Source organism: Protopterus annectens, chromosome 5.part0, assembly GCF_019279795.1.
Source record: "Protopterus annectens isolate FY-2018-M chromosome 5.part0, PAN1.0, whole genome shotgun sequence".
NCBI classification, from domain to species: Eukaryota; Metazoa; Chordata; order Ceratodontiformes; family Protopteridae; genus Protopterus; species Protopterus annectens.
The window spans coordinates 1,710,202,376-1,710,225,571 of record NC_056735.1 but is presented as its reverse complement, the minus strand read 5'-3'; the positions used below and the strand labels follow the sequence as shown (position 1 = coordinate 1,710,225,571).

At 39.4% G+C, this 23,196-nt stretch overlaps 1 protein-coding gene across 2 annotated transcripts in view; it reads right to left on the bottom strand.

Annotated features, from left to right (window-relative positions):
- Nucleotides 1–23,196, bottom strand: part of NR1I2 (nuclear receptor subfamily 1 group I member 2) — a 1,633,990-nt gene that overhangs the window by 150,470 nt on the left and 1,460,324 nt on the right. For both annotated transcript variants that reach the window (XM_044071501.1, XM_044071502.1), the window contains 2 exons: nt 10,177–10,496; nt 645–790 (listed from right to left, as the gene is read on the bottom strand). In XM_044071501.1, the coding sequence (XP_043927436.1) occupies nt 645–790; nt 10,177–10,496 (466 nt within the window). The remainder of the gene's footprint in view (nt 1–644; nt 791–10,176; nt 10,497–23,196) is intronic.

Below are 23,196 nucleotides of genomic sequence, written 5' to 3'. Positions count from 1 at the left end.
TAGCCTGTGACATAAACATGTTGGAGAGACAGATATGTCTCCCAGAGATTCCACTCCTCTGGAATAAACTCCCACTTCATGTGAAGCAGAGCTCCTCAATTACCCTATTTAAGCACAATCTTGACAATTGGATGGGAGACCATAAATTCACCCTGGGGGTGGCACTTATGTCCTTCATGGACAGAGGCAGTCGGTCTCTGCTAACAATGACCATCTAACCACCATGGTCAACTAGGGAACAAAGGTATTACATGGCTAGGCTTGTTAAGGCCCTCGAGCCATTAGCCTAGTAACTTCCTATAAACAAGGATTAGTAGATAATGAAATGATTTGTTTTGGCACTACAGAATGGTTAAACACATTCTAGTCATACATTAGTCACTTGTCCCATAAAGCAGTAATCTTTTCAGCATCTTCCCTACAGTCTGTGAGACCTAGGATTATAAACTTACCATGTAAAAGCAGTAGCCAAGTCCAAAACATACACATGTATGCTTGTGCACAAATATAAATGTTATTATTACTACAGTACATTAACATCTGATTAGGCATATCAACTGACATAGCTGTGCATTTAGTGCCATAAAGCTGACAGTTGTTTGGCAAGCATTAAATATAATTAAGGTGGACACACATGAACTTACCACCTGCAGCATCATCCATGCTATATGTCAGATGCCCACATTCCCAAATTCCTGTAGTCTTGTTGAACACTGTATTAAAGCGGATCTGGCACAGCTCAAATGTTGCCCCCTTCAGCAGGGCAATCTGATCTTCTATTGTTAATGACCTTCATAAAAAGAGCAAATAAACAATAGTTAAAGATAGTAGCTTAAGGGGTGTAGTACTGCTCAATGCAGCAATTAGTGCCTTCTTCTTCAGGATTAAAATGAACTTTGACACATAAGTTGATATCCATGGACTATTTCCTCCATGATGTATTATAAATAATTTTGTGCATTAGTTCTTCCATCACAGTTTTTTGCAGTTGCTATGCAAGCAGTAAAAGATAAAAAAAATTTGGTTTAGTCGAAATATAACTATCAACAAGTGACCAAAGGTGTTCAGATATAGGTTCATAGGTTGCTACTAGGCTAACTACCACTAGGGCCCTTACAAGCCTAGCTGCACACCCTAAACCATTTGGGTTCTTGAGTACTGTGGGCATCTATACAGGGGGATGTTAGTAGGGAGCTAACTAAGGAATTGCGTGTAGTGGGGGTGTTAGGATAGATCTTTTCTTATTGATAGCCTTTCTCCATAAGGCACATGTGGGTCACATCAGCGCAGATTTATGATTTCCCATCCAATTGTCAAGGTTTCATTTGAAAAGGGCCAGGAATTAAATCTGTTTTACATGGATGGGAAGCCTATTCTACAGTATGGGAAGCCTTTGGACACATACTTGTCCATCCAGCACATTCTGTTTATGTCACAAGCATAGTGCAGATCACTGGATCTAATGTTTCTGATGTTGTTTGTTTTGTGCATGTGGAACTGATCCATCAGGGCTGTGTCTGAGGAAGCCCTATAAGCCAGACAAAGATCTCAGCAGCCTGTAGGAGACTGAATACACTGACAGAGCCTTTAGACGATCAGTATAGGACCAGGTGTTCATGTCCTGAATTCTCCAGGTGAGAAACATTCCAACTGTTGCATGCATCTGGTTAGATACATGCCAAATGGCATTGTATTCAATGATAGTTCTGATAAGGGCTGAATAGAGTGGTACTGTAACTTCCTTGGACCCGAATGCCATACCCTTACCTATAAGCTGAGTGACATAGAATGATTTTATTACTATCTTAGCTAAATGTTGACCAATGGCCATATCACTGTCTACATATTTTCCCAGGTCCCCTACTACTGGGTTGACTTTTAAGGGTGTTTTATCGATGGAGTAGTTAACTTGGGTTGACAGTTTCCCAAAGGACATTATAATGCATTTTTAACACTGAGTTTTAGGGTCTATATTATATCATCGAATGCTTAAAAAAGCGAACACTGATTGATCGACCTAATTTAAGCGAAAGCTTACAAGCTCGAACTGTCAGATCAGCGATTTTTTTCCAGGGAAAAAAATTGCTGATCCAAAACACATACACACAACACAAGCACACCAAACAAACAGAAATCCACACACATACACCTAAAATCTGATACCTAACCCTACACTAAACTATGCACACACCACTAACTACCCACTTACCTTAACCCAAACCCTAACCCTAAGGTCCGTCACTATCGCACACTCACCTCACCCGCTCCCTAACCCTAACTCACTTAAATCCGCCCTAACCCTCATGTCCACTCAATCACACACACACCTAACCCGAGCCCTATCCCTAACTCACCTAAATCACCCTAACACTCACATCCACACAATCGCACACTTACCTGAATCCGACCGGTAACTTTCCACCATAACACTGAAAATACTGAAGCAACAGAAACGAACAACCAAATTCTTTCCCTAGGAAAAAATTTGAGTTTCTGCTGCTTCGATATTTTGCAGTTTTGCGAAAATAAGTTCGATTAATCAGCGTTCGCTTTTTTAGACCCGAATTTTAGACCTTGCTTTGGCACGGATCATTCATCTGTGTTAAACTCTCTAGCAAGATGTTGGTGTCTTGGGGGGAGTCTGTAATAGATCCTAATTTACAGTCATCTGCAAACCTGGAGAGTCAGAGGGCTTGAAAATTAGCCTTGACTTCTGAGAAGAAGAAGATGCCAAACAGGAATGGGCCCAGCACAGAGCCCTGTAGGTACTCCGCTGGTGGCTGGTCTCTTGGTGGAGGTGGTCAGGAACCGTGTTCTTGACTTTACTATGTGCTGCTGGCACCTGGTCCCTACTAATAGTTTGAGAGGGAGTATGTTGAAGGGGATTTCACCTGCTGGAGTTGGGGGGGGGTGAGCTAAATTTATCAGCCAGTAGATTTGCTATGTCATCTTGATTGGTGATGGTGGTACCATTCACCATCTGTTCAGTACACTACTGTGTGCTGCCTTTAAGATTCTAAACATAATTGAAGAAGGCCTTGTGATTGTCCTAGTCTGAAAGGATATCCTGACCTCATAGTAGACCTTGCTGTACTTAATTAGATCTCTTATTTTCTTGTTTAGCTGTATAAGAGAGCAGTTGTCTTTTAAGAGAATCGCTCTTCCTGATTTTGTCCATGAGTTATATATACGCTGTTTAGGTGTGGATTCCAGTGGGTTTTTTTGGGGATTATTTCTGTTAGGTACGGCAGCCTCTATGCAGCCATTCACGTATTTGTATAAGGAATTTGTGAGTAATTCTGCATAGGTAGTTTTGGTCTCGGGGTTAGACGGAGTCTTGAATTTCGACAAGCTGTCACTTAATAATATGTAGTTCTCCTTATAATAGTTCCTAACTGTTGCTGGTTTAGCTGAGTTTTCTGGGTTGATTTTTACTTCAAAGGAGACAGCTTTGTGATCTGACCTCAAGTGTTACAACGTGACGGGGGGGTGCAACACCCTCCCATGTTGATGAGTACTAGATCCTGTATGTTTGTTCCCCTGATAGGAGTGTATAGCATCTGTTCCTGGGTGCTTGTGTTAATAAAGACCAGGAAGTGTGTCTGTGAGTTTGTGGTAATGTACATTTTCCCAGTCTATATGAAATTTTTCTGGTGAATTTGCTTTTTTAAATGTCATTTTTTATTAGTGTATATTTCACATTGTGTATTTGTTGGAAGTATGTTGTAATGTGTGTGAATATAAGAATAACACAACACCATAGAAAAGGGGAGTCAGAGTCTTGGCTACCATGTTAAACCAAGGACTCATCTCTTCCCTAGAGGCTATAGTAAGATAGTGGATGCAGTGTGATCCCCTGTAAAAACAAGAGGGAATGCATGGAGATGATTTTTTTGTGGAAATGTTGCAATTAGAAAATGTTGATTTTAACACGTTTGTCAAGTTGCAGTGAGGAATATGGTTTCTGATAGTATAAGTTCATTTAATCCTATTAACTCTAACAGTGTTGCACTTTATCCTACATTATAAGAATATTTTGATAAAAGACAGCATATTTAAAAGAGTAGCATTTGCAGGTGTCAGAGTGTAGAATAGTTTAGCAAGGCACAATTTACCGATACCAACTGAAGAACTTTATATTTTTCTGTATTCACCACATCATGGAACTAACCCTGTTCTGTGTGATTCAACAGCCTCAAAGGCCGTTGCCCTGAGAGAGTGAAGAAAGGTATCCATCTACATGGGGTTGTGGGGTGTTGTGCCTCTCAAAGAAATTAATCTATTTCAATATATTCTGTTGTATGGTGAGGTAAAAGAGCAATTAACCGTATTTGTTGAAATGGCAATTGCTGAACTTTGACTTAGTATATTGACCATAAACCAACTAAAACATGCATTCTAAATGAATAGTAGTTATAAATTCTGAGACTTTTAAATGTGAGTCCTGGAAGAGCGAAACTGAATATGTGAAAACGGAGACTTGTATACTAAGTTTCTGATAGATATGTCGCTGTGTATTCCCTGTTCTCTAATGTATGGTGATCTTGGAGTTAGGATACATAAACTGTGGGGGAGTATATATAACCCCCCCACACACACACACACACATGCACACTGGAGGAGCTTGCCCCTTGTAAAAAATTACTTTAAACATAATCATTGATTGCTGACATTCAGTGTTCTTGTTTAATTTTGCAATCTTTTCATAATTACAGGGCTCACAATTACAGGTCATAGAATTACAACAGGGATCCATTCTAAATGTATGAAAGGTAGAAAGCAACTACACTTCATTTCCCAGCATTTTTTACAAATTCACTGCAGAAAGATGGAAAGGAAAAGTGTGAATTTGCAAGTATAGCAAGAAAACATGAAACAGAGCAGATATTATGGATGAAATGGAAAACGTTTTAAGGACCAAGATAAACTAGAGTAATGGAGCAGAATGCTGTGGTTAAGGGTCAGTGCAAAAAATATAAACTGTGATTAACTGTCAACAGCCCAGGATAAGATTAGACAGGTTTGAGCAGTTTACTTTCCTTACCCAAAACACTCCAACATTAGCCACATCCTAGAGCCTCATGGGCTATGTTTCAGAAGCTGATGAATCATGTCAACTTTGTTTCACAGTAGTGAAGGAAAAGTCACATGCAATTTTGCATACCACGGCTATTTTTGCTTTTCTGCTCCAACCATGGCAGCTAGATGATTTTTCTGGTAGCCATCCTATGACCATGGCCTCATCTTCTATTAACTGTGTACTGACCCTTAGGAAATCAGACCACCTCAACTTTTACTGAACTTGAGAGAATGACCAGTATATGTGTGTGAGTGTGTGTGTGTGTGTGTGTGTGTGTGTGTGTGTATATATATATATATATATATATATATATATATATATATATATATATATATATTATTTCTCAGTAACCTGGATCAGCTCTTATATAAAAAAGAAAAACAAGAAAGAAAAAATAATTAAAGATATAACCCCCAACAGCTTTAACAGGGGTATCTCTTATTAAATAACTACCAAGCAACTCCATGTTGTCAGCAAGGGACTAAATCAACCATGGATCATTAGCAATACCTAACCCACTTTAGATGAACACATCTAACACTGGAACTATAAGCTGTAGGAATCAACACATGAATGTAGACCCAGCTTCCGTAGGCAAATCTGATGAATGTACATGACAGAGCAGCATAATCGGCTCCTGAAAGTTGAGACTCTCTTTTTGTCTTTGTATTTATTATTAAGTAAACATACCCAGCATTTTTAATCCTTTTTGTTATATCAGTTTATAATGGTTTAAACTGGGAATGTAATTTGCTAGAAGGTGGTACCCATGTCAAAGAAAAATAACTGTAGTATAAAAAGTGATAGATTAAGGCAAGAGTTTTTTTTTTAATGGACTTGATTTTGCTTTTTCAGTACAGTTTACTGCACTTCTGTTTAAGATTTTTTGAGTATATTTGGTATTTTTCATTAGATGCAGTTAAAACATACCTGTAAAATCTTTGGAACCAAGTAAAACTTGTTTGGCAAGGCAGTGTTCTAGACTGCACCCAGTGGTGATCCATCCACCACCAATGGAACCACACCTGAATGCGGACATATTTCAAAGACCTCCCCCCCCCTGAGCTATTGAAATAAGTGCATGTTGTTACAAGCTTCAACACATTATCTGAGCATCGTTCATCTGCCTGTAAAGTAATATTTCAAATAAAGAGATATCTTCAGACAAGAAGCAGCTTTGAGATTTCTGCTTTCATTTTTAACCATCTTTCTGTTGCGTGATACTGCCCCACCACTATATTCTTTTGGAGACTGTGGTACTGCCACAGGGACAATGCTAGTTTTTTTCCTGTAAGCCATGAGTTTTTAGACTGATGAGATTTTTCACAGATATTTCTTATGTTGGTTCCCCAACCATGGGAAGGGGAGTTACCTCCAGGATTTGGTTTGGAAGGCACTATTTTCTTCAGAATGTGCTTTTAAGCTATAAGCATTTTCAAGAGCAGCATTTATGCAATAACTAATACAGAATATCTACTACAGCAAATGCAGAGGCTTACTTAGAGTATACAAATAAGCTCCAGTCTTTATCAACTTTTCACAGTTGTTAGCTAATTTCCACAAAGTACAAACTGCTTCTTTGTGCATTTTCTTGTTACAAGACAGATCTAACTATTCATTATGAGCTGCTCCTTTCATGTCAGCAGGCAGATAGCCTGCTGTTACTCATCTGAAACAAGCATATTTTGCATTCTTCATGACTTAATAACAATCTACTGTAGTTTTTGTGAAATGTACAGTGTTATGTTTATACAAAAATAATTTTGAAACTGCAATAAATTCTTAATTCATGCCAACTTTCCAATTTGTAAGAATCATTTAAATGTCAGCTTCATTTAAAAGACTGCTGCATACATCCTCATAGAAAAGATTGACACAATTGTAAATATCCTATCACTTCCCCTTGAAATGTTTTAATTCTAAGCAGATTCGCACAGTAGGTGCCACACCATGAGTAAGGTCTTCTGCAAACTGCTTGCAGATGCTTGGGCACTGGTGTTCACAGTGGCACTATTCTGCCCTCCTTGCAATTTAGAATTCAAATTTCCTGCATGAAACACAAACTCTATCATGTTTTACAGGACATTTGTGGTGAGGATACCAATACTACTGCCTGTAAGAGAATGCCTGACGACAGGAGTTTTAAAAGTGCTGCAAATCAGAACTGTACAGAGCTTATGGACAGTCTGCATCACCACATTTAGTCACACACTAACAGCTGCCTTCATGTATCTTGACATTCTTGCTAGCTGGTTCATGGCCACTCCATTGCTCTACAACTTACTGCTTGCCCTGCTTTGCTTTGGTTGGCATGTAAATTTTAATCTTGCTCCCATTTTCAACATTGGAGCACAACTAGCTGCTCAGCCTTGCAGACTATCACAGTTTGTTTACTCAAGTTTTTACATTGCTGTGTATCACTGCTAAGTGGCATGAGCCTTGCTCAGGTGTGCTGCACATCTCTTGTGAATTCTAGCCATGGTGTATCTTACCTTCTAAAATATTTTCAGTTCTGCTGCTTGTACACATTTAACGTATAAATTAACCACTTCTGTTTTGTACCACACTAGCAAGTGCAGCATAAGTGAAGACATTACATTAGCATTGTTACGTAGCAGGTGCAACACATGAGGAAGAGTTTCGTTTTACTCTCTGAACACACTTGTAACCAGCTAAGATAAATGTCTGTTATGGCAACGTCTAACACACAGATAAACACAGAAGTGTAGCAAGCTAATTCCATTTTGTACTCACAAGCCTTTAGTGCTACACCCTCTTGGACACCTATCACTTAAAACTGGACACAGCTCTCAAAAATGCTGCCCCTTCAAAAACTAAATAAATGCAAGTACCATTTTCAGTGGTTCCCCTTAAAACTATTAAAATATTTTTGTAGATTAGCAATATTGCAACTGTTGTTAAAGGCATTAATTTAGACATCTGTAGATATAATATGACCTGATAAAAGCCACGTTGATATGATGTTCAGGAAAAATTGTATACAAAGAGTATACCTGGCTATACCCTTAGATACACACACTAAATATTCACTTGTTACATTCCCTCAAAAAGGCAAAAGCAAAACATTATGTTATCTACAATTATTACCTTTTCATGCTGCATTAGATAACTATAATGGTAATTGTTTTATTTTCCTTTGAAATTCTGTATTTACCTTTTTATTTTCTAAGAATTAATACCACTATACCTTTTTTGTTATAACAGCCTTAGTGTCACTTGTGGTATCTATAGAATTAAAGAAACCAATCCTACAGTATGCCTAAACTCTTTTTATTCTGATCCAAAAGCCATATAATATACCTCAAGTTGTGGAATAAGATTTCATTTCAGGAACTTTTCTGGGTCATTTCTGGAACAACACAGTTGGAACACTGTCATTATTAGCACTATCAACAGTATGAGCCTTAAGTAAAATGGATGAGTTAGAGCTGAAGTAATCACAGAAGGAATAATACTGCATTTTTCAAATGTACAGTTGTTAAGTGAGTACCACTGTTTTCTTACAGCAAGAGGTTCTCTGGTTGGATTCTCAGCTGGTGTATCTTCTTTGTGGACTCTGCATGTTCTCCCTGTGTCCACATTTTTGTTTTCTGCATAATCTGCTTTCCTCCTACCTGCCAAAGACATGCAGTAGACTGACTGGAGAATGAAAACTGGACCCATGTCAGTATGCATTGTATGAGTGATATAGAAAAATGGGCTGGCAATCTATTTCCATTCCCTACCCACCTAGCAAACTCCATGGATGGAAGTGGCCATTTACAGGACCAAGATAAGACCTAGATGCAACTCATAAGCATAAATAGATGGAGATGTCTTTTAGATGTCCACTTTAAAGGCTGATCAGATGTTATTACCTCTCACACCATATAACAGACTTGTTTAGATATGTTTACTAAACTCTAGTCCAATTACTTTATGCGGCTGGTGGTATGTTTTAAATAATCTTTACCCTGTTACTCACTGATCTCCTCAGTTTTGTATTCATTACTCCTAGAAACACAATTTACCCTATTTATTACAGAGGCACACCCCTATTCAATCTCCCATACACATGTACTCATTCAAGGCCACAAACACACACACACACACACACACACACACACACACACACACACACACACACACACACACAGAACTACTTCTTATCTCTCCCTTGGTTTACGGAATGGCCATACAGTATCTTCTTAAATTTTGTCCCTACCCTCATAAATCATGCAGCCTTACAGTTGGTCAATAATGCTAGACATTACAATTTCATTCTCCGTAATGTTCGTAAAGTGCATTGTGAAACTAAATCTGTTGCCCTATTAATGTCTTAAGTGAGTAAATTAGAATTCTCCTTGTTGTCATCTAGTGTTCCTTCCAGCTTTGTCTCAAAGCCCCCCCACCACAATGAACACCCCTCCATTGCACTCAAGTATCCCTGATTTTACATACCACTCCCGCTGTTACCTCCTATATATGCCCTGTTCCTTGTAACTCATGGATACTTGCAGTCAGTGAATAATGCCAAACATTACAGTTTCATACTTGTTACATAAAAATACCCTCTTACACTAACATCATTTAGCATACAGAGTTAATGCTCCTGCTTCTTGTGTCAAGGGTGCAGAGTTTGAAGATTGCCTCCCTCTATTACTTTAAACTTTTTTATTTTCAAAGACATAGGTTATATGTAAGGACTATCCCTGGCATATAGTGGTTTGCAGAGAGCTAACTCTCTGCTAAAAAAGCTGTGAGTGCTGAGCATAGACATTTTGAAATTTAAGTGCCTTTAAGGCATGATATAGACTGAGTATCTCTGGTGTCTAGTGTTCTTTCATGCTGCAAAATGTCATTCTATTATTTGTTTAAGTGCCTTTATTGTACAATGTAAATAGTTATCCCTGGTTGCTACTGTTCACCCTCCCTACATCTTTCATTCTGCAAAATGTGGTTCTACTGTCTTTTTAAGAGCCTTTACGGCACAAGATGAAGAGGATAGTTTTGTTGTGATGTCCAGTTTAGTAAAGCTGGATTAGCTGAAAAGCTAGACATTTGAAATTAATCAGCAGGACTAAGAGAAAACTTACCGGAATAAATGTATTTGTTTGGCAAAGTTTATTATTCCTTTGATCATGTAAGTAGACAGGTCTGCCACATGAGGTAGCATGGAGAAAACAGAATCTGTGTGATTATGTTGACAGTCCTGGCCTGCACTGTTCTTCGTCTTGTCTTTTTCTCTAGCATTGTTGTTGTGGTGGCAGGTAAGACTTAACTTTTCAAGGTTTGTCCTCTGCACAAGGGTATCACTTTTGTCACAGTTGTCGCTGACACTGCCATAAGCCTCTGTACTAAGACTCAAAGAGGGTTCATTGGTTTCCATTGAAAGCGAAGATGATCTGTTTATTGGCTGTAGAATACAAAAATGCATTAGTTAACACTGCCTTTCTGACCAGAAAATCATAAACAAAGTTTACCTTCTTCAAAATAGTACACTTAACTGTAATGCTTACACAACATGACACAGTGGAGGAAAAGCATAAAGAACACAGTGGCGGCTGGTGACTTTAAATTAAAGGGTGGCTGCAGAAGACAGCTGAATGGGTGGGGCCAACGAGAAGAGGCGGGGCCAACTAGAAAGGGGTGGAGCTATGCTCAAAACCACAACTGGAACTTTAAATATGCTGCTCTAGGTGCCAAACCGTCATTACAAGAGTCCAATCAAGACAAAATGAAGTGTAGAAGAAAAAAATATTTTAATGCATTGGCTAAATGACAGCTTATTTAATATCTAGATGGAAACACAAAGGTTGTGAGGCATGAAAAAATAAATTACTTTTTAAATAAATTACTGGAATGCCAGTCAAAATCAAGTATAAAAAAACAAGCAGCACTCAAGTCAAACCACTTCTCCTTGCAGTGCAGTTCCAATTATAATTTATATTCAGCTTTATAAAATTACCAACTAACATGCTAAAAGTAGCAATCTGTGATACACCCACTTGTAAAAATGTTTGTTATCCAAAAAAGACCTGCTGCCTGACAACAACTATCTACTTGTTTCATGGGAAAGACATGATCAGAGTAAAAAATGAACAGCAAATAAGAAACAAGCTCAAAATAAATTGCTTAAAGGATCACTGCACAAGTTATGGACCACCCATACTAGATTTAGCATTCTGTTTAGTTTATGGGTAAAGCCTGCAAAGAAGACTGCAAGTCTCCAACAAAATGTAACAAGCTTCTGAAAATACTGTAATCCTGTCCTTTATTACAAATACTGTCATATGCATTTCATTACCCAAGGCTTATACTTTATCTAGTTATGTAAATATTCTCTGCATGGCAAGAAAAAAGGCTTTCAATATTGGTAATTCTTTAACAGTATGCTTATTAAAACTTACTTGCATCTTACAATATCCGACAAGCTTACCTGATGGTTATTACAGCATTGCTACCTAAACACAGAGCAACAGGGCACTGCGACAGCATGCCTTTTCTGAATAATAAAAAGCATAAATCAACAGTATAAAAATATGGCAGAAAACCAGAACATTCTGCAAAATCAAGGACAGATAAAAATCCACTGCCATACTTGTGTTCCCCTTGGATGGGGGAACACTCTGCACACTTACACTGCATAACTGCTCCTTGCCTTGCTTGGACACATCAAGAGTCACTACATAGGACAGTGGGGTGCAACAAGTATGTCACAATTTGAAAAGTTTCTGGCTGACGGTGATGGCTCTGACACTCATACCTCTCAACCTCAGAGCAAGAAATCTGGACAAAGCCATACACAGAAGTGGGACATAGGCCCAAAAATGAGGACAATTTTTAAATATTGCTCTTATAAACTTAGAAAGATAATAGAATAGTAGTAGGCCTTGCATTAGTATGAATTTTCTGAAGGGTATGAAATCTGAAACTCAAATGTCTGCCATTATTTTCTAACTTCAGTCTTTAATGATTTGCCATAATTTGACAGAAAACCACAATTTTATGAAAAACGGACCAAAAATATGATGCAAAAATATAAAATTGCCACACAATACAGCTGGGAATCTGTCAAAGAAGGGATACCTTTTTAGTATTAGTACTGTTAACTTGAGCAGCTGACAAAATTAGAGAATCTACATGCATTTCTGAAATAAAAGTAATCTATAACTCTGATCATTTACAATTATTTATATTTGTAAACCCTCCACATTTTCTTCCAAAATTGCTATTTTGCAGAGGGATTATTAGGGGAGAGCAACATTTTGAGCAAAAAGTGGGGACAGTTGAGAGGTTTGGATATTCCTAATTCTATAAAGCAATTTATTTGCACATACCTCTCAACCTCTTAATGCAGGAAATCTGGACAAGGCCATATAAACAGTACTAAAATTGCTCTTGTATAAACTTAAGACAGGTGACAGAATAACAGACAGTTGATAGAATAACAGGTCTTGCTTTAGCATGCATTTTCTGAAGGCTATGACGTCTGAAACTTAATGTCTGTCATTATTTAGTGACTTCATTCCTAAATGATTTGCGAAAAAAACACAAATCAAAAATAAGAAGCAAAAATCTATTCATTCTGCAAAAATCTGGACAGTTGAAAAGTATAGTTTAGCCAGGGCTGTCTTGAGTTTGCTGCCCTTCCCCCCTCACAAAATCATGGTCGAATGGAGCCTCTCCCCTGCAGCCATTCCAATGCCCCATTCCTTGGTTATTTCGCCCCATTTACCATAAACACTAATGTGCATACAGCTTTATTTCCGCAATGATTTGGATTTTATTTGAAAGTTTTATTTTGCATTTTATAGCACAAACACTAATAAATATCTGCTAAACAAAGCAATGCAGTCTCACAATGAAAACAGACTTGGCATTAAAACTTCTCTGCACTTGAAACTTGCATTCATTGAAACAGCATTGAAATCCACATTCGAAGAAAATACATTTTGTCAGTGGCAGATAAAAATTAACTTTGTTTTCAAATCATAGGCCCCATGCACATGAAACATACATGTGCTCTTTGATACACCTTCCTGATTGTATTAAATTACATTCCTTGTACAATACAGTACAGTTGTTAGTGGGCATTTTAAATTTATTGTTTTGAACATTTTTCCAGTAAACAATGAAACAAAATGCATGCACCAATAATGACAAAACTGCCCAATTCAGAACATTTCCATCACAAAAGTCTACTCAGACTTCTACAGTCCACCAATATCAGTAAATATGCACAATCTCTGAAGTAGTAAAAGTCATCTAACTAATTCTACATTAAAGAAATCTGTAACTAATGAAGAGGTTGCTGTTAGCAAACAACTTTATATTTCATTGTTTCATCTACACATAAAGTGCATTAAAAATGATAAGCTAGTAATACTGAAATAGGGAATGGATGGCAAACTGATAACAGGTTGATAGTTACTAGGTATCTTCACAAAAAAGGACAGCAGCATCCACCCCCCTTTGCAACATAGTACAGTATCAGCAATGCATCTACCTACTGTGGGAGTAGAACCCACAGCATTCTGCATCAAAAGCAAGTACTATTAACAATACAAGCAGAGTCAGCATAAGCAGCACTAATCCACTCGACACTCAGCTGTATCTCTGAACTTTGCAGCACAAGAAATCTGGAAAAAGCCAACATTTATTGGGGGGGGGAACAAAAGCCCCAAAACCAGGGACACATTTTAAACATTGCTTGTATAATGTTGGAAAGTTGCTAGAATAAAATGCCATATTACCACCAGACATATCACTGCCAAGTCTGGAACCCATGACCCTGTGCAAAACAGTCAGAGCAACATTCCACTATGCCAAATCAGCTGTTTTGTGAAAAAGAGGAAGACTGAAACTTAAATGGCTACCATTTGGTGAATTCAGTTCTCACCATAGCTCTCAATCTTAGCACAAAAAACTTGGACGAAGCCAATAATGGGGGAATACAGTCAAACAAATAGGGACAAATTTCAAATATCCATTTTATAAACTTAGAAAATTTCTAGAATAAAAGGTTTTGTGTTACCATGTACTTTCTGAAGAATATGATGTCTGAAATTCAAATGCCTGTAATTTTTATTTAACATTTGTTAACCAGGAAAGTCCGACTTGGAACAAAAGCCAATTTTCAGCACATGCCCAGGGAGAAACACTCCAGACACATGTCTTTGTAAGATGAGAGGACATGCCGACTCCACACAAAAGGTATTCCAACCAAGAATCAAACCAAAGAAGCTGTAGCTGTCAGGCAACACTGCTACCACTGCACCACTGCCACTGACTGTGTAAGGACACAAGAATATAGAAATCACAGATTTTAAGAGGAACAGAACAGAACAAATATGAGGTAAAAATCTGTACTAAAATGTGAGGACATGCAGACTCCACACAGAAAGCACCCCAGCCAAGAATCAAACCAGAGAAGCTGTAACTATCAGGCAACAATGCTACCCTGCACCACTGACTGACTAACAAAAATATAGAAACCACAGATTTTATGAGGAACAAATTTTTTACAAATGGTGGTGGGTAGGGAATTCAGGCCCTTGCCACCTGCATACAAGGTACAGGGTTCAAGCCTAAGGTATTCCCTACCACACCACCATGAGTTCTCTCTAGCCAGCAGTATATAGCAACTGGGCATTACACACACACACTAGAAGCTCACCTTCACTTCATCTCTGCCAATGAGCATTGGTATCCATTGAGCCATGTAATCCTCTCTGCCGATGAGCAACTGCACTTTAGCTTAGATATCCATTGAGCGATTGGTCCAGCCTACTACTGCAGTCTGTGATGTCACCACCGCACAGACTGCTGGGCATCTCAGGACAGAGATGCCTTTCCCCTTATCTAGACTGCTGAGAAAGCAGTCTGAGAGCATGCGCGGAGTACTTCCGGGAACGTGTTGTTGTTTACTGTTAGTGTTTCTTTACTTATTTTTGTTTTGTTTTCTAGATGGGAGGGCTGCAGTCCTATAGCACGAACCGCCCCTGAAAGAACACGGTTTGTATAAAAGGCAGTTTTCAATGTTAAGGTATTTAGGTCAAACTTTTTCACACTGATAAGAGTATGTCATGCATTCATTTTTTTTTAAACAAGAAACATCTTTGTTAAATTATTATGTATGACAGGCAATCTTATTTATTTATTTAATTATTTATTATAGTTTGATGACCAGGATAGTCCATTTATATAAATGAAAATAAACTATAGTGAAATAATCTCAGTTTCAAACATTATACATTACAAACCATGCTGACACAACTGTAGTGGCAAACATTATAACAGATCCAGCTATTGTCAGTCAGCCATTAAATAGCTAATTCAATTCCTGCCTTCTTTTACAACTTGTTCCTCCTCTGTATATATCGATCCCATACTTTCCATTTTTTCCTATGTAATTTGCTCCCACCCTTTTCTAAAGATCCCAGTACCAGTTATTTTATCTCTGCTACTATCTTTGATACTTGTTGGTTTAGACTTTGATTTCCATTTTCTAGTAATTGCTTTTTAGGTAGCCATCATAATTAGACTCAGCATGGCTTTACTATGTCTAGGCAATTCAGTTTCTGCATCATAGCTCAAAAAAAATGTTCTTACTTACACCAATTTGCTCACCTATCATTTCCGACAGAGCAGTCTGCAGGGAATCTTTATTTATTTATTTTATTTTACATTTGTTGACCAGGCTAGTCTAACTGGATACATGTCCATTTTCAATAGAGGCTCGGGGAGATAAGCTCCAAGACAGACATGAACAGACAAGATCAATAATGTTACAAAAAACAGACAGATGAAATATTTCTACACATTTCATAAAATCTATTTACAATATTTAGAGCTAATTATTTACATATACTAGTAGCTAATACAGCTTCAAATTTCTACATATGTACTTTCATGTTGCACTAAAGCACAGTAATTAGAAGAGTGAGTGGAGTTAGTAAAGATACTAGAAGCAATAATGACTGTTTAGTCAGGGTTACTACAAGGACAATGCCAGTGTGTTTTCAGAAAGATTTTAATTTTTTGTTTGAAGAGTGATAAGGAAGGAAGGGAAGCAAGTTCACTAGGTAGAAGGTTCCACTTTTTCCCAACTGTATTTGAGAACAGAGAGTCTCCTGCTATGTTGTTAGCCTTACTGATGTTAATTAGTAGTTTATTTGATGAACGCAAGGCGTTAACATTTCTATAAGGGGTTATGAGGTCTAGGAGTATTGTTAAGTTGGTAAAGGATCTTATGGGCAGTAGTAAGTTGGTTGATTTGAAGCTGATTTTGTAGTTCAAGCTACCTGAGCTGTTTGAGATTATGACAGTGATGGGTTCTGAAAGGATTACCAGTGGCAAATCTGGCTATGCTGTTATAGGAGGTAGCTAGTTTGAGAAGATTATTTTTGGAAAGGTTGGTATATATTGGTGAGGCATAGAGAAGAGTAGAGATTAGATGGGAGTGGGCAATGGTAGTTCTTGCTGTTGGTGTTAAGAAGGGTTTAATTTTATACAGGGAGCTCATTTTTCTGTTAACTGATTTTATAATTTTGTTAATATGGGTATCAAAGTTAAGGTTGTTGTCTATTGCAATCCCTAGGAGGTTGGCAGTAGAGTCTGGTGATATGAAGGTGCCGTTATTAGAGATTACTGAGAAATCTATTGGTATTGACCTGCGAGTACGAGTGAAGAGCAGGAGTTTCGTTTTTTTGGTATTCAAAAGGAGGCACTGCTTCAAAAACCATGTCTCAACTATGTTAAATACCTTCTGGGTTTGGGATTGTAGTTCAGGTGCAGATTTGGCTGTACAGATTAATGTCAAATCATCTGCATATTGAATGCAAGCTGCATTGGGAATAGCTAAGTAGAGATCATTAAGGAAAATTGAAAATAAGAGAGGACCTAGAATGGAGCCCTGGGGTACACCCAGTGTAACTGACAGGTGAGATGATAGGTTATTCTCCCAGAGCACTGCCTGTTGCCTGTTTCTCAGGTAGGAAGTGAACCATTTTACAGATAGAGAATGTAGGGAAAGTGATTTGAGAAGATAAATAAACAATGAGTGGTTTACCATATCAACAGCCTTTGAAAGATCAATGAAAAGAGCTGAAGAGAGTTTGTTGTTGTTGCGGAATCTATTAATGGTGTCAGTAAAGGATAAGAGGGCAGTAGTGGTACTATGACATGGCCTAAAGCCATGTTGGCATTTGGCTAGTATGTTGTGTTGAGTGAGATGGCCTATGAGTTGATGATGAATGCATTTTTCCATTATTTTTGCTAGGGGGGATAGAAGGGCTATGGGCCGATAGTTTGAATAGTCATTGGAGTTACCACCTTTGTGTAGGGGGATGATGTGTGAGATTTTCCAGATGGCAGTGATGGAACCTTCCTTAATGGTTCTATTTATAAGGATGGCAATAGAATAAGCTACTGCTTTAGCTGCTTTTTGCAGATATTCAGCAGGTATCTGGTCAGCAGAAGGGGTACAAGGCTTAAGTTTAGCTAGGAGTTTGAAAATGAAATTAGGGATGGGTTGTCGTAGGAAGGTAGGAAGTGTGCTAGTCATAGGGGTTTGTAGGCTGGAAGTGTCAGGGGGTAGCTGACTGGCTAGAGATTGGATGGTTTCTGTGAAGAAGGAGTTAAAGTTATTTGCAGTTTGGAAGGGATTGTCATAATTAGCTCCTATAGGGGTTGGTGTACTGGAGTGTCCTGGGTAAAGGAGTTATTAATACTTGCCCAGAATCGTTGAGGGTTATTTTGGTGTGTTTTCTGTATTTTACAGTAAAAGATTTTTTTTGTCTAAAAGTATAGATTTTTAGCTGTGTTTCTCAATTGTTTAAATGTTTGTTGATCAGATGTGCTTTTAGTAGTTCGCCACTTAGTCCAGGCTTTATTTCGGAGTAGGATTTTTTGCCTGGTATCTTTGGAGAGCGATGGGGCTGGTTTTGCCCTGATTCTTATTTTACGTTTGGGTGCATGCTAGTCTAGGATAGTTAAGAATTTAGAGTTAAAGTATTGGACATCCTCTTCTAATGGGAGAGTTTTTAGATTAGTCTAATCCCAGGCACTAATTTCGCTTTGGAATAGAGTTTGGTTAAATTGTTTGTTGGAACGTATAGTCCTGCATGCTGTTGGGTGAGAGATATCTACTCTTTGCCTGATTATATAGGTCAAGCAGTGGTCACTCATATCGTTAGGGAAAATACCTATTCTATAAGTTTGGTGATGATTATTAATGAGTATCCAATCTAAGGTGCTCTCTTTTTGGTTTGGTTTGTTAATTCTGGTTGGGGAGGTGATGGTCTGAGAGAAGCCATGAAGGTTAAAGCGTGAAGTGGGATGCTCAGTATTGATACATTTCCAGTCAATATTGACATCACCAAGGATTATAGTTTCCTGTGAGAAAGTTACTGAGACCCAGCTAAGAATATCTTCCAAGGAGTTAATGTTATTTCCAGGTGGTAGACAGATACATATGATATTTATGGACTTACTAGAATTTAGCTGAATCTTTGAAATGAGGATTTCTGCATTACTATCTTTAGGTGGGTTATAGGGTGAGGTGGTAACTTGTAGCCCATCCTTGAAAAGAACAGCTACTCCCCCTCCTTTTTTTGTTTTTATGATCGTGTCTCAATATATTACATCCTGGTGGGATAATTTCATTATCTTGAGTTTGTGGCTTTAACCAAGTCTATGTGAGGCATAAAATGTCAAACGAGTATATGTGTAAGAGAGAATGGAGATGAGGAATTTTATTATTGAAGCTTTGGATATTGAGATGTGCTATCAGGAGTGAGTTGGGGAGTTTATTAGGGCTGAGTGTGACAGCGGGATTGGTGATAGGAAGATCAGAAGGTAGGACATTGGCTGGGCCTGGATTAGGATGGATGTCACCATTTTGTACGGAATGTATTTTTAGAATGTGTAATTTGTAATGTAGATTACTTAGTAGAAACTGAGCTTTCTTAGTTGAGGGATTATAGTACTTGATGTGGGACAGCCTGTGGAACTTTGCAAGTATGTAAGTAGGTGCAGATATTACATTTATGTTATTGTGGGAGATAGTGAGGGTTTGTGTAGATGTTTGTTTAGGTGGGTAGTGGAACTGGGGGCAGCATAGGTGTTCAAAGGAGGTTAATTGGTAGGCTGAGGTTATAACAGATATTATTGTGGTAGTGAGTAGTACTTTAGTTAGTGTTGAGGTAGTTGTGGAAGGCATGGTGAATACAATTGTTGAAAGGTACTATCTAGTGGTAGGTAGGAGGGCCTAAGGAGATACAATACTAGGTAGCGAGAGCTGTGATTGGTTAAGTGGAGTAAGGGGTGTGGTATTGCTTATGCAGGGTGGTGGGATTATCTGATTCATTGGATGTAGAGGAAGGTGTGGCCAAGATGTATAGGTTTAGGACCTCTGGGGTGGGTGAGATTTGGGTCTAGGGTAGGGGAGCGGAGTGAGCCCGCAGGGTGAATGGAGCGGGATGAGCCAGCCAGCAAGAAAATGAAACACCAAATAGAACCAATCAGTAAATCATACTGGGACAGTTCTTTTCAGGTGAGTTTTAGCTTAACTGGCAAAAACCAAATATTATTAAGTGGGAGAACAAAATAGTCACTTAGGTTCATAGGTTCATACTAGGCTATCTGCCCTTGGGCAATTATAAGCCTAGCCCGATTCTGTATGGCTTACGCCACCCCTTGATTTGAGTATAATGTGCCCTTTTTAAGGTTTAGTTTACTGTGCCTCTGTCTAATAGTGACACGGGAGTAATCCCTGGGACAAACCTACGATCCCCCATCCACTTATCGAGATTCTTCTTGAAGAGATTCAGTGAGGTGCTCTGCCTCACATGAACTGGAATTCTATTCCAGAGCGAAGGGAGCCTCTGGGTTATGAACCTGTCCCTCCAGCAAGTTCTATTTATTTCTGTGCTGAAGTTCAAGTCCCTCGAGCATGTGGCTCTAAGGGATTTAGATTTACTGAGGTGGAGCATGTCCATTAATTCTGGATTTGACATATCTTTGTATGTCAGGCATAGATCGCCTTGAAGTAGGTGGTATGCAACTGAGTAGAGCTGGAGTTTTTTTAACCGAGCAGTATATGGCATCTGTTTGAGACCCTTGATCCTCTTGGTGAGATACTTTTGGGGTCTTTCTAATTGCTGCAGGTGTCGGGTAAGGTACATCCCAAAAGGGGCATTGTATTCTATGATGGGCCTGATGAGGGATGAATAAAGGGGCACGATTACCTCTCTTGATTTAGATGTGAAACCCTTCGTGATGAGGTGGGCTATGTAGAAGGTCTTTCTAACCACTTTGGCAATGTGGTTTTCAAAGGAGAGATTGCTATCAACTTGGGTCCCCAGGTCCCTAATAACTTTCTCTGTACTTAATGGGTTTCCGCCTATGTGGTAATTTGTGGGCACATTATTTTTGCCAAAGGGTATGACTATACATTTTTTGGCATTTAGCTTTAAACCATGGCGCTGTCACCAGTTATCTGTCCCTGTGAGACCTTTTTGAAGGATGTTTGTGTCAGCTGGAGAGTTGATTATGGCACCCAGTTTGCAGTCGTCTGTGAACTTGGTGAGCCATAGTCCTCCCACATTTGCCTGTACCTCGGAAAAGTATATACCGAACAAGAGTGGTCCCAGGACAGAACCCTGTGGGAAGCCGCTTGTGACCGGTTTCGAGTCTGACATGGCTCCAGCAACTCTCACTCAGTGGGTTCTGTCTTTGAGCCAGTTTGCGACCCATCTTGTGACATAGGGGTTTATATTTAAGCTGGATAGCTTATCTATGATGCCCGAGTGGGGTATTGTGTCAAATGCCTTTGCAAGGTCCAGATAGGCTGTGTGGACTACCTTCCCTTCATCTATGGCTTTGGTGACTGTTTCAAAGAAGTCAACCAGGTTCAAAAGGCAGGATCTGTCCTTGACAAAGCCGAACTGGGTAGGATCTAGTGTCTGCAGGTCCCCAATGTCTTTGTTTATGAGCTCCATGATGACCCTCTCCATAGCCTTGCAGACTAAGCTAGTCAGGCTTATGGGGCGATAGTTTCCAGGGTCCGTAGAGGCTCCACCTTTGTGGAGTGGGACCACTGTTGCTGTACGCCATTCTGTGGGCACATATCCTGTAGTGAGGCTGAGATTGTATAGCTGTTTTATTTGAGGGATTAGTTCCTCTTGTAGTTCATGTAGGACACAACTTCGGACGCCATCTGGTCCCATGGAAGCAGTGTTTTTTTGCTTTGGAGAGGGCAGCCTTCACCTGAGCATCTGAGATGTTTGGGAGGCAGCCCTCTGCCGGGATAGATACTTGCTCTTTTGGGGGAGGGGGTGGAGAAGTTTGCACTAAACCTGTCTGCCAGGATATTGGCGATGTCTGTGGGTTCAGTGTATTTTTTGTTGTTTAGAATCAACTCAGAACAAGTCTGGGAGTTGCATCCCAGGTTTCTAACATAACTGAAAAAAGCCTTATGATTGTCTTTGGTGTCCTGTGCAATTTTTCTCTCGAAGCTGGGCTTGGAGGATTTTATGAGGGATCGTACTTTTTTGCTAGTACTGATCAGAGATGCCTTCCCTATTAGGGATTTTGCTCTATCATGTAGTAGCTTCCTCCTTCTGTTGTACAGTTTATTTATGGCAGGGGTCCACCAGACTAGATGCCTGCCTTTGGATGATTGGGTCTTGGTTTTGTTTGGGATAGCATGATCCATGCATTCCTGGAGATGTCCGTAGAATGCATTTATATAGGGTTCTGCAGTTTGGGCTGTAGTTTCCACTGGCCCTGGGGCCTTGAAGGATTCCACTTCGGTTTTGAGAAGTGAGAAGTTTGCTTTGAGAAGTTTTTCACTGTGGTTTTCTGGGCTGGGGTGGGGTCGGGATGTGGACATCCAGTGAAATTAATTTATGGTCTGATCTTACCAATGAGGGATATACTTCTGGTGTGGAGCATAGAGTCCCCATGTTGGTAATGATCAGGTCTAGTATGTTGTCCCCTCTTGTGGGAGTGGTGACTAGTTGTTCCATAGCATTTGAGTTTATAATTTCCAGGAATCTTTGGGCTAAGGTGCTGGGGCTTGAGTAGTGCTTCCAGTCAATGTTTGGGTAGTTGAAGTCACCCAATATAATGGTGTTCGGAGAGATCTTCATGTTCTCCAATGTTTTCAGGAAAGCCGAATGGGATTCCTGACTTTGAGAGGGTGGTCTGTAGGATGCTATAAACTGAAAAGCAGTCTTGCCCACTGTTAGTTGCACATGGATGGTCTCCGATACTTCGCGCAATGCCACTAACCTGGAGGTGTGGATATCCTTGATAAATATGGAAACTCCCCCTCCTTTTATGGTTCGGTCCTGGTTTTGGGGCCGAAAAGCATGATATGAGGTATAGCCTGGTAGTGCTGGGGTGCTCTCTGGACCCTTGAACCAGGTTTCTGTCACTGCACAGATATCGATGTTCTCCATACTGAGGAGAGCTTCGAGTGCATGCATCTTGAGGTTAAGACTTCTGGCATTTAGCAGCATTACCCTTAGTTTCTTGTTCCTTGTGCTGTCTATGGGGGTGGGTTTGACTTTTGAGCCTTGCCTAAAAAAGGCACTATGGGGGTGCCAAGAGCCTTTGCCAATATCTGAAAGCCCAGTGGTGACAGGTGCAAGCCGTCCCTAGCAAAGCAACGTGGCTTGTCGAGCATGTCATCCCAGGCTGACAGACACTGGATCCCCTTTGAATGACACCAAAATTTTAGCCAATTGTTAAAATCGATCATTTTGTCTTTGTACTGTGGCATCATTCTAGGTGATGGTAAGATGCTGCTCAAGGTCAGGGTCATACCAGCCTGGGCTACATGATCAGAGAGCTCCTCTATGTCTCTTTTCATGTAGTCCAGGGAGGTACATCTCAGGTCATTCACACCAGCATGTACAATGACTGAGTCATATTTGTATTTGCTTTGGAGTGACCTGAGTGCTTGCGTTATGTGTCGGATCCTAGCACCTGACAGGCAGCTCACTGTGACCTTCTCTTTATTCAGCCTGGTGAGCGGGACGTCAGTGTGTCTGACAATAGAGTCACCTATAACAAGAGTATCAGGTGTGTTATTCAGCCTTAAGGGC